General features: G+C 60.5%; 2 protein-coding genes across 3 annotated transcripts in view; both read right to left on the bottom strand.

Annotated features, from left to right (window-relative positions):
* Window positions 1–1348, bottom strand: part of NECAB2 (N-terminal EF-hand calcium binding protein 2) — a 37393-nt gene extending 36045 nt beyond the window's left edge. The window contains exon 1 of the mRNA XM_028477941.2: window positions 1133–1348. Within this exon, the coding sequence (XP_028333742.1) occupies window positions 1133–1348 (216 nt within the window). The remainder of the gene's footprint in view (window positions 1–1132) is intronic.
* OSGIN1 (oxidative stress induced growth inhibitor 1) overlaps window positions 1–10084 on the bottom strand; it is an 11196-nt gene extending 1112 nt beyond the window's left edge. Inside the window, exons 1-7 of one of the 2 annotated variants that reach the window (XM_055078997.1) lie at window positions 9803–10084; window positions 9315–9419; window positions 8061–8197; window positions 6797–6988; window positions 6481–6572; window positions 3309–4187; window positions 1998–2102 (exon numbers count right to left, since the gene is read on the bottom strand). In XM_055078997.1, the coding sequence (XP_054934972.1) occupies window positions 1998–2102; window positions 3309–4187; window positions 6481–6572; window positions 6797–6988; window positions 8061–8197; window positions 9315–9381 (1472 nt within the window). In that variant the 5' untranslated portion in view covers window positions 9382–9419; window positions 9803–10084. Of the gene's footprint in view, window positions 1–1997; window positions 2103–2874; window positions 4188–6480; window positions 6573–6796; window positions 6989–8060; window positions 8198–9314; window positions 9420–9802 lie in introns of those variants that run through there. The other variant, XM_028477940.2, reaches the window with a different exon arrangement.
* Between the last annotated feature and the right edge of the window lie 1454 nt (window positions 10085–11538).

Raw genomic sequence — 11538 nt, 5'->3', positions numbered from 1 at the left:
CTATGGGCTCCAGGAGGAAGGAGAGAGCAGAAACCCACGCCCCCCCCACACACAACTGTGTGAGACACACACACACACACAGCCCTCTCCCAGAAACCCACGATGCACAAGCGAGGCACCCCAGCCCGCGGTCACCCACCACACAGGACACCCTCACTGGGACATGCACACCCAACTGCCATGCTGCCCCTTGGGGGGCAAAGCTCCTTCCACCTCCCCCCGGCACTCTACAGGGACGTCCATCCTGTAGAATGTCCCTCCTACGGTGGGGAGTGGGTGGGAGGGCGAGGTGGGGCGGTTTGGGCCCCGGAGGGGGATGGACGGGGGAGAGGAGAGGAGAGGAGAGGGCGGGAGGGTGGGGAAGGGAATGACGGAGCTCAGAGTGGATGGGGGTCCCCAGAGGGGTCCCGGCTCAGGGAGGACGGGGGATGGCTCCGCCTCTGCTGACAGGAGAAGGGAAGACAGAGGTGCGGAGGGGGCCTCACTTTTAAAGAGGTGGTGCCTGGGGGAAGGGTATTTAGGGTAGAGAATACAAGGGCTTAGGGTCTACAGCCAGGACAGGAAAGGTGGCCCCGGACCTAGGGGTTGTGCGTGGGTGCCTGTGTGTGCGTGCGTGTGTGTGTGTCTGTGTGTATGTATGTTAGGGGGGAGGTGGTCTTAGAAAAGTAACGACTCGGGCAGGAATGGGATGGAGAGGAGGGGGGGCCGGAGGCGGTCAGAGGCTCCCGTCCCCGGAAGGGATGGGGGTAAAGGATGAAGTGCCGGGCTGGGAAAAAGATGAGGGTTTGGCCAGAACTAAAGTAGGGGGGCGGTGGCCGGGTCGAGGGGCTCCCGGCTCCCGCCTCTGAGAACGTGTAGATCCCCAGAAGTGGAAGGAGGGGACGGGAGGAAGGGGTCGTCCCGGTCCAGGGACGAGACAGGGTTCGCATGGAGACCCGCCGGGAGGTAGAGGGGCAGGGGGCCGCGCTCTGGGACGCGGGGGGTCCTGCTCCGGGCCGCCGAGGGGGAGGGGCCGGGGGTCCCTTCCCAGGGAGAAGGGGGCCTCGCGGGTCCCGGCGGCGACGGAGGAGGGCGGCCTCGGGGTCGCCCCCGTGGGAGGAGGGGGCTGGGGTCCCGGCCGGCGCGTACTCACGTCCAGGATGACCGCGGTGCCCCCGCGCGGCGAGGCGGGGCCCGGGCTGGGGCCGGGGTCCGCGGCGGGGACGGCGGGGGCCAGCGGCGCCCGGGGCTCGCCCATCCTGGCGCCCACCCAGCGCAGCAGCCCGCCCAGCGCCCGGCCCTGCGGCGGCGGCTCCCGGAGCAGCCTGTGCGCGCCGGCCCTGCACAGGCGCGCCGCCCGCTCGCACATCGCGCCGCGCCCGCCGCCGCCGCCGCCGCCGCCCGGAAGCCCGCCGACCCCCGCCCGGCCCGCGGACCGCCCCCGCGCGACCCCCTCCCCGGCGCCGCCCGCGCGCCCCGCCCTCTCTCCCTCCCTCCCTCCCTCCCTCCCTCCCTCCGTCCCCGCGGCCGCGGCCGCGCGGGGACGGGCCGGCGCCGGGGGACGGGAGTGGGGGAGGGGGCCGCTGCGCCCGGACCCCGAGCCACGTGCCCCGAGGCCACAGCCCCCACCCCCCGCGGCTGGGCGCGGCGGCAGGGCTCTACCCAAGAGGCGCGGGGTCCTGGGGGTCTGGCTGCGGGGGTGCGTCCCTGGGGGCTGCCCTCCCTCCGGAAGGTGCCCCGCCCCTCTCCGCCTTGGCACCGCCGCAGGGGCCGCAGCGCGGGGTCCGGCGAGCCCGGAGCGCCCTCTGCCGGCGCCGGCTCCGGTATCAGCGCCCACGCACGCGGGGTCTTCCCCACCACTCTGCAGGTACCCACTCTTCCCTTCCTCCCGGTGCACGCCCGGTGAGACCTCACCCGCCCCTTAAACAACGCCCAGAAGCAGTCTTCCCTCTGGAACACCCTCTTCCCCTCACTCTCCGCATCCATCCACCCACCGACCCAAAGAATTAAACGAGCACCTGCTAGGTGCTAGGCCTGGTGCTGGCACTGGGTTCCAAAGACAGGAAAGACGGATGAGTTCCTTGGCCTCCTTGAGCTTACATCCAAGTGGGCGGAGCCAGATACTGGAATGATTCCACGGATAAATGAACAATTAAAACTGAACTGTTGGGCTTCCCTGGTGGCGCAGTGGTTGAGAGTCCGCCTGCCGATGCAGGGGACACGGGTTCGTGCCCCGGTCCGGGAAGATCCCACATGCCGCGGAGTGGCTGCGCCCGTGAGCCATGGCCGCTGGGCCTGCGCGTCCGGAGCCTGTGCTCCGCAACGGGAGAGGCCACAGCAGTGAGGGGCCCACGTACCACAAAAAAAAAAAAAAAACTGAGCTGTTATGAAGAGGTGGCACCTTGGGCCGTGAGAGGGGAATTTGCCTTAAGGCCACGGAGGGGTATGTGTAAGAAGAGGCTTCCTACAGGAAATGATCCTTATGCTCTGAGAGTGGAAGGAAGAGGGGTTAAAGAGAGGAGGGGAAAGTGCCCTCTGCTGGAGACTATCCTGTGCAAAGGCCCTGTGGCAGGTGCAAGCATGGGGAACGTGAAGGACCGACTGAAAGGAGACAGTGTGGCTGGAGGGAGAGTGGGAGAGGGTGGGACTAGACTGGAGGGGTGGGCGGAGCAGGAAAGCCTCCCCGGCGCCCATTCCTCAAACACAGCGGCTGTCTCCCCTGCTCCCGCTCCGCTGCCCTTCCTCTTGGGGCACCATCCATTGACTCCCAACCCCCCGGCCCAAGGACCTTCTCCCACTAGGCCCTGTGCTTCGCCCCCACTCCCCAGCTCCCAGAGTAGGTCCTGGGCACCTGGCCCCCTCCCCAAGCACAGAGTCCTCAGACAAGAGCAGTGCAGGCAGGCGCTGGTTTTATTTGGGACCCGATTCTGGAAAGAGCAGGGCTTGGGGTCCTCCTGGCTCAGGGCTCAGCTGGCCCCGGTGATCCCAGCTCACACCGGCAGCTTTCACCCCCAATTACAGGTCTGGGCCTACCCTGTCCTGTGGTCACTGTTTCCACCCTGGTCTGAGTCCTGGCAGCCTGGGTTTCTCACTCTTCATCTGAGAGGGCTGTTGCATGGGCCCGTGGCCGCTCCTGTCTCCTGCCAGGAGAGGCCCCCTTCTATCACTGGGGCATCTTGGGATGGGCTCTGCGTCCAGCAGGGCCGTGGTGCTCTCCCCTCCTCTTTAGGGCCTGGGTGCAAGGATGCCAGGCCAGGGGCTAGGGCGGCTTCCTGGCCTCCTTCCTCAGCAGGGAGCTGGCCACAGCCAGGGCCCCGCCCTGCACAAACCTCACAAAGTTGTCCCCGGCCAGTGGCCCCACGGCGTACAGGCCCTCCTGGTGGATGCTCTGGTAAGTGAAGGGGTCCACGTCAATGGGGTTCCTCTTGGCGCTCAGTGGCTGGTTGGGGTCCACGGCGAGGTCAGCGCCTGCCCCCGGGAGGAAGGACAGATCAGGGTGGGAGCCGATGAGGACCAACACCAGGGCAATGCCAAAGACCTTCTGGAGGCCCTGGGGGTCCCGGAACACAGCCTGGCGGTCCCCCTTGAAGAGCAGCAGCTGGTGCTCAGGGAGGCTTCGGTAGCCCTCGTAGGGGCTGGGTGACAGGATGCACTGCTCCCGCATCATCTGGTGCACCTTGTGGTACGCAGGGTACAGCATCTTGGGCAGCTGGTTGAACACCAGGCCGGGGTCGTCCACGGGCCGGCGGAAGGCGTGGATCACAGGGATGTTGTAGTGGCGGGCGTAGAGGACCGCGTCGGCCGCCGACAGTCCCGCCCCGATGATGAGGACGGGGTCCGAGGACGGGGACATGGTGCCTGCCCGCGTGGCTGCCTCCAGGGCCGACAGATCATGATGGACGAAGGGCAGGGCCTCCCCGGGGATGCCCAGCCGGGCTGGGCTGTCAGACGTGCCAGTGGCCAAGACCACGTTGCGGGCGCACAGGGAGAAGGGCCGCTGGCTCTGGTCCTTGGCGGTCACGAAGCCGTTCACCTGGAAGAGGGGGCTGGGGTCCCGGGCCCCGGGGCCGCTGCGCTCGGGCGTCCCCCACTCCACGGCCGTGACCACGGCGCCAGACATGAAATTGTGGCTCAGGCCCTTCTTGACCACGTAGTCCCTGTAGTAGTGGGCGATGTCCCCGGCCGTGGCCCGGCTGTTGCGAAGACCTCTGCGGGGAAGGACGAGGGAGGGTGAGCGTCACAGAGCGGACTGCGGGGGAGGTGGACAGGCTGGAGTCAGGCCCTGGTGCTGGACGGTGGCTGCACCACCCAGACGTGTAGGACTTGGTTAAGTGGTTTAACCTCTCGGAGCCTCAGTCTCCTCTTCTGTAAAATGGAGCTGATAAGGGTGCCTCATTAGGGTGGGTTCAGAGTGTGGCCTCTGGTGCCAGATGGCCTGGGTTCAAATCCTGGCTCTGTCACCAGTGAGCTCTGGGCCTGGGCTCCTCCTTTGCAAAATGAGGATGACCGTGGTGACAGCACCCGTTCCCTGCCGTCGCTGAGAGGGTTAGATAATACGAATGAAGAACTTAGAATAGAACCTGACAGGTAGTAAGTGACCTGAGGTCGGCCACTACTATTTCCTCAAATGACTAAATAATATTTTACATAAATGTGGTAGGATTCCGTTTTTATAAAGTTCAGAAACAGACAAAACTAATCTACAGAGTTAGAGGTCAAGCGAGTGGCCACCTCTTAGGAAGCGGGTGGTGGCTGGGAGGGGTCGGAGGGGGCTTCTGGGGATTGGGGATCTGTTTGCTGAGTCTGGGCGGCTGAAGCGCAGGTGTATCCGCTTCGAGAAATTTCACCCACCTGTAGGCACATGAACTGTGTAGTTCTCTGTATGTCCCTGTATTTCAGTAAACAAGTTGGTTAAAGCATAACCCATGTAAAGCATAGTCCTTAGCCCACACAGTAGCAGCAGACTATTATTATTATATTACTACGGTTGTTGTTGTTGTTATTTCTATCGCTATTATTGCAACGCTTTCCGGGGCCATGACTAGGGCCAGCGTTGCCAGTGGGTGACGCACAGACTTTGACATTATCTCAGCTCCTCGCTGTAGCCACCTGGGTGACCTTAGGTGAGTTACTTTCCCTGACTTGTGGACACATTGTTACGGATGAACTACTTGAAGGGAATCCTCTGTGACACGCCTTCAATACAACCCCTGATTGCAGTGTAAGCTCAGAGCACATCCCCTAAGGCCGCTCCAGCCAACCCAACTCCGTCTGCTCCTGAAACTGGAAGTCTGGAATCCATGCCTGTGGGCTGGTCATTTCCCCTCCTCTGTTTTCGTAAAAATTGTTTTAAAGGACTAAACTAAGAAGATGTTGCATCCGGGGTTCTTTATAATAATGGCACATTGGAAAGAATGAAAGCTCCATGACTGGGAAGTGCTTTAGGAACCGTGGCAGCACCTTGAGGACGGGAGGGCATCTGTTGTGGCTTTTGGCTCCAACATCTAAGCACAAGGCTGGGTATGGAGGGGGTACTCAGTGGAGATGCTCACCATCTCTTGGGAGTATAAGGGGCCACGTGAAAGGATGGTTGCAGACACTGTGTCATGGCCATGTGAAATCCTCATGCCATTATGTTACATTTTAAGAGTCCGATAGAAAAGGGCATGTCCACAAGTTAAATTTACGTTCCCATCTGTCTGTTAACACATCACTACACCAGCCTGGATGTCTTCCTATCAAATTTTCAGGGACAAAAAGTCTTTGCGTCCAAGGGACAGACAGTGAGCCCCGGAGGGGCAGAAACAGCTGCCAGAGAGGCCCACTGCCTCCTGGGGGGGGACAACAGGCCCCGTCACAGCCCCGAGGGCGGAGGAAATGTACAAGGGCGGGGGGAGGGGGGCTAGAATTGATCTATTCAGTGAGTCTGCTGTCTCTCTGGGGTGGAGAGAAGTGTGCAGTACGGTCATTATGGAGCAGGAAACCGGATGGGAAGAGAACCCCCCCGAGATGCGGCAGTGCTAGGTTTTTCAGTTGTCAATTTTCAGTTTTCTATAGTATGGTTATGTTTCTAAGGCAGAAACATTTTTTTTTAAAGTGCATCCTATTAGCTGACCTAGACAAAAAGAGACTGTTCCAGGCCAGGCTCAGAATAGTGGGAGGCCAGAGGACTGGGAGCCTGGGCCGGAGGCTCCGGGGCAGGGCGTGGGGGGCAGGGGCCAGCTGTCACCCTCTCCTTAGAGCCTGGGATGCTACAAGGAGGCCAGGTCGAGGTCGTGCGGCAGGAGCACTGGACAGGGAGTCCTAGGTGAACCCAGCTCTGCTACTCACTTCCCGTGTGGTCCTGGGCAAGTCCTTTCCCCAGCCGAGCCTCAGCTTCCCCCCCGCCGGAGTAAGAGGAAGGGTGGGCCAGATGAGCCCCGAAGCCCTTTGGCTCCCAGTTCAATGTCGGGTCGGGCCCGGTCTTCCCTGCCCGTCTTGCGCTTTCCAGGGCAGCCTCACCTTCGCTTCCTGCACATCCAGTCCTTGACCTGCAGGTCCGGAAGCCCCATCCAATCGCCTTGGCTCAGGGTCACCATGGAGGCTTCAATGGACTGGGAGGAAAGGAGACCAAAGTCCAGGCTTCTGCTGGCCCCCAATCCACTGAGGGCTGGAGGGCAGGCGAGGGGTGGGGGGAGGGGGAGGGGGAGGTGAATAGGGAAAGGTGGGAAATGGAAGCGTCCTAACCCGAGTTAGGGAGGAGGAGGGACCCTCCCCCTCCCCCAGACTTCATGTAGATTTGGCTCAAGTCCCCTCACCCCTTCTGGGCCCCACTCACATGCCAGGCCCCCCCTGGCAGGTTCCGGCCCAGGACCAGGTGGGGGATGGCTCGCTCCTTCTGGTGCTTCCAGGTGAGGACAGACTCCACGTTGCCCCCAAAATCTGTGTCTGGGCGCAGGAGGGCATCAAACAGCAGGGCCACAGGGCTTTGGCACCGGCCTTCAAGGCCTTCGGACAGGTAATCCAGGTCCTGGGCGGGGGGACACAAGTCAGAGGGCCTGCTGGAGGAAGGCCACCTGGTCCTGCCTTTCCACCCTAATATCAGGGTGTCAGATAAGCTTGGGAAATGCTGCCTCTCAAAAGGAGCTAGTGCACATCAGCAAATTAAAGGCTCTGACAAGTCCTGCAGCTCTCATTTACCCGATAATTTTGCCAAACCCAGTGTCTCTCAGATTTACTGGAGCAGGGACATTTTTCTCTGCATATTATACTGAGGGACGGCTGTCCTGTACAACAGCGGTCCCCGGTATTTTTGGCACCAGGGACCGGTTTCGAGGAAGACAATTTTTCCACAGATGAGGGTGGGGCGGAGGGGGATGGTTTAGGCGGTAATATGAGCAATGGGGAGCAATGGGGAGAGGCGGATGAAGCTTCTCTTCGCTTGCCTGCCGCTCACCTCGTCTCCCGCGGGGGGGAATCCCCCGCTGTAGAAGGCATTCTGAAAAATGCCTACCTAGACCCAATGCCAACTTACTTCCTCACCCACCAGCTTGACGCTGGGGGGAGCCCAGGAGGATAGATGCTGCCTGAAGTGGGGGGCGGACACTGAGTGGCCTCCTGGAAGGCGAGGGGCGTGGAGGGGAGATTGGTGAGCCCTCCTGAGCAGGGGCTGGTGGGCCTGCAATATCTAGGGCAGGGGTTCTCAGCTGTGGCCCAACTGGCCTTTGGGCTGGATAATTCTTTGTGGCGGGGGCTGTCCTGTGCATCGTAGGATGTTTAACAGCATCCCTGGCCTCGACCCTCTACGCCTGTGGTGTCACCACTCTGGTCGTGACAACCGAAACTGTCTCCAGGTAGCCAAGTGTCCCCAGGGGGAGCAAAATCATCCCTGGGTTTAGAATCGCTGGTCGAGGGGAGGTGAGACAAGCTGAGGTGGTGTAATCTTCAAAGACAGCTGTGCTTCCTCTTCCCCAGCTTCTGTGGCTGATTTTGTGGGCTCTCACACGTTTGGTCTTACGTCTCATAAACGCATCCTTTTGATTTTTGCCTGGGAGAGTTTCCCTGCAGTGGGGGTGTCCCTCCCACCCGGAGCTCAAGCCCACCTGATCCACGATGGAGATCCCCGGCGCCTCAGTGAGCTTCCTCTGCAGCATAGGGTGTGGGTGGACGGCATCCGGCTTCACGTAGGGGTTGTAGCCGGAGAGCAGGTAGGACAGGCAGATGCCCGAGGGACCATTGCCTGGGGAGAGAGGGTGGGGTCAGAGGGCAGCGCTTTTGAGCACAAGAGACCACCACCACCGAGGGCTTTGGTCTCCATCTGTCTCGTTCATCGATTGGCTCTTCATGCATAAAAATAAAAATAGAACATTTGTTAGCACTATACCACTTTAGCAGCAATAAAGTTGTGGAAATAACCGCTGACATTTACTGAGTGCTTACTATGTGCCAAGCTTTGTGTCAAGTGATTTTAATGACAACAGAATAATAAGAAACTGACAGCCGCCGCTGCTGTACCAGGCCCCTCCATAGCCCCCAGCGCACTGAGCCAGACACATGCTACTTTTCCTCCTTCCTCCTTGAGGAAGCTGGGGCACAGAGAGGTTAACTGACTTGCCTGTGGTCACACAGCAGCATGACTGAGATCCTGAGATTACTGAGAACTGACAGTGGGGTCAGGTCGGTCAGGGGGATGTGTAAAATATTACAGCACAGGTGGCTACGTGCTCTGGGGGCGATCTCAGGGGCCAAGGGTGCTCAGGGTGGGCGCTAAGCCACCTGTGGGGCCGCCTGCCCCCAGGTCTGGATGAATCGCACTGCTTATCAGAGGCACTTCTTGGGCAGCTAGCCTCATGACATCACTCCTCTTCTTATCCGTCTTTCCCCTGTCTTATGTTGTGCTGTTCTCAGTCTTACTCATACGTAGACAGCTATTCAGACAAACCCTATGAAATCACCGATGCTCAACTGTTTTTAACTTACAAGAACGGCCATTTCATGTGGTTCGACCTGATGTTTGCCGGGAGGGAGGGGCCCTCTGCCCCCCATTTGTGCAGACCTGACGGCAGGACCACATGCTTCGGCCGTGTCCCCGTCACTCAGGCACCCAGGCACAGGGAAGGCACAGGACGGGCACAGGCACAGAACCATCCCCCGAGCCCCTGCCCCGCCCTTACTGCGCAACCTCTGCAGAGCATCCTGCTCTTGTCTCGAGCGTTCTTGGAAGGGTTACTCAGATGATGTTTTATAAACTGCTGAGCACAGCCCTGGGCAGAGTGACCGCTCCAGGCCCTGCCCGCTCCTGACCTCTAACCCTGGGGGCTCAGGGCAGCCCCTCCCCCACCCCGGGCGGCACTCACCAATGATGACGACCGGCAGGGGCTCTGAGCCGCTGGCACCAAGGTGGCTCTTCCCCCCGTTGCTCATGGCTGTGGCTCTCGGGGGGGCTCGGGGCTGGCAGCAACCTGGGGGAACAGGGGAGGAGGGGCCCCTCGGTGAGCCGGGGTGTCATGCAGTCACTTCCCAGCTGCAGGGTGCCCTCCTGTGGCCCTCAGGATCAAGTCCAAGGTCCTCCCTGAGTCTTATCAGGATGACACTCCCCTCTCATACCTGCTATACTCTAAACAGGTCCAATTATGCAGGGCTCTCTCCCCCAGCCTGGTGACTCCTCTCTCTGAGCCTCACTCCTCACTCCCCATCTCACCAGGGGCAGTAACTGTCCTCGAAGCTTATTCAGCTTTCATGAGGCCCCCTCCGCCCAGCTGGGGGCAAGCCCTGCCCAGCACTTCTGTGACGGCCACAGCCCTCACCCCACAATCCAGCCCTCACCCCACAATCCAGCCCTCACCCCACAATCCGGCCCTCGGGTCTTCAGTGGACTTGGCCCTGGAGAGGCACTTCTGAGCTGGCGACTGCTCTGGGTCTCAGTTTCCTCATCTGTAAAATGGGAATAATAATCGTCTCTACCCCATGGGGTTGTTGAAGGGGCGGGGACACAGGTACCGTACGTGAAGCACCTGCCTCGAGAAAACGGGCCACCGGGAAGAGACCAGGGCTCACCGTCTCCTCCAGGGGCTGGGCTAGAACAGATGGTCATGCAGAAACCACGGAAGCCTGAGCCCCTTGGTTTGGGGAGAAATGCATGCAGACCTGCTTGTCTCTGGAGCACCAGCGCCCCCTGCTGGCCAGAAGCCCAAATCACTCCGAGAGACCCCCAACCCCGTTCTTAGGGCTGCAGGTGCCTGAGGAGAGTCGAGACCCACCTTCTCCACATCCCCCCAGCCGACCTAACGGGGGCCCTGGACTCACGCAGTGTCCAGCGGCCCCGCCGTCCTGACCACCACAGGGCAACATGCACACGAGCATGTGAGGAGCAGGCAGGCACTTAGCACTTTCTATGTCCCAGGCATTTGTCACCCCACAATCCAGCCCTCACCCCACAATCCGGCCCTCGGGTCTTCAGTGGACTTGGCCCTGGAGAGGCACTTCTGAGCTGGCGACTGCTCTGGGTCTCAGTTTCCTCATCTGTAAAATGGGAATAATAATCGTCTCTACCCCATGGGGTTGTTGAAGGGGCGGGGACACAGGTACCGTACGTGAAGCACCTGCCTCGAGAAAACGGGCCACCGGGAAGAGACCAGGGCTCACCGTCTCCTCCAGGGGCTGGGCTAGAACAGATGGTCATGCAGAAACCACGGAAGCCTGAGCCCCTTGGTTTGGGGAGAAATGCATGCAGACCTGCTTGTCTCTGGAGCACCAGCGCCCCCTGCTGGCCAGAAGCCCAAATCACTCCGAGAGACCCCCAACCCCGTTCTTAGGGCTGCAGGTGCCTGAGGAGAGTCGAGACCCACCTTCTCCACATCCCCCCAGCCGACCTAACGGGGGCCCTGGACTCACGCAGTGTCCAGCGGCCCCGCCGTCCTGACCACCACAGGGCAACATGCACACGAGCATGTGAGGAGCAGGCAGGCACTTAGCACTTTCTATGTCCCAGGCATTTGACATGTTTTTTGTCATGGCCTCCTCACACTGACCCTGTGCAGAAAGCACTGTCGGTGCTATTATCCCACTTCACAGATGGGTAAACTGGGGCTCGGAGAAGTCGCACAAGTTGCTCAGTATCACGCAGCCGACTTTTAAATCCAGGGCTAATGGTGCCGAGGCTTTGCCTGAACGCACCGTGCACGCTGCTTGGCCTGCCCCCCCAGGGAGACATGGGGTTCGTAGCAAGTAAAAGGGTGAATGGGGGGCACAGGGCCCAGAGCAGCCAGGGATGGAGGCCCGGCATCGCTGGCCTTCAGGATTCTTCCAGAAAAGGCTGAAATCTGGATTTTTTTTTAAAAAAATAATTTTATTTATTTATTTATTTTTGGCCGTGTTGGGTCTTTGTTGCTGCGCGCGGTCTTTCTCTAGTTGCGGTGAGCAGGGGCTACTCTTCGTTGCAGTGCGCGAGTTTCTCATTGTGGTAGTTTCTCTTGTTGCGGACCACTGGCTCTAGGTGCACGGGCTTCAGTAGTTGTGGCTTGCAGGCCCTAGAGTGCAGGCTCAGTAGTTGCGGCGCACGGGCTCAGCTGCTCCACCACA

Source organism: Physeter macrocephalus, chromosome 17 (genome assembly GCF_002837175.3).
Source record: "Physeter macrocephalus isolate SW-GA chromosome 17, ASM283717v5, whole genome shotgun sequence".
In the NCBI taxonomy this organism is placed as follows: Eukaryota; Metazoa; Chordata; class Mammalia; order Artiodactyla; family Physeteridae; genus Physeter; species Physeter macrocephalus.
This window is presented reverse-complemented; position numbering and strand designations above follow the sequence as displayed.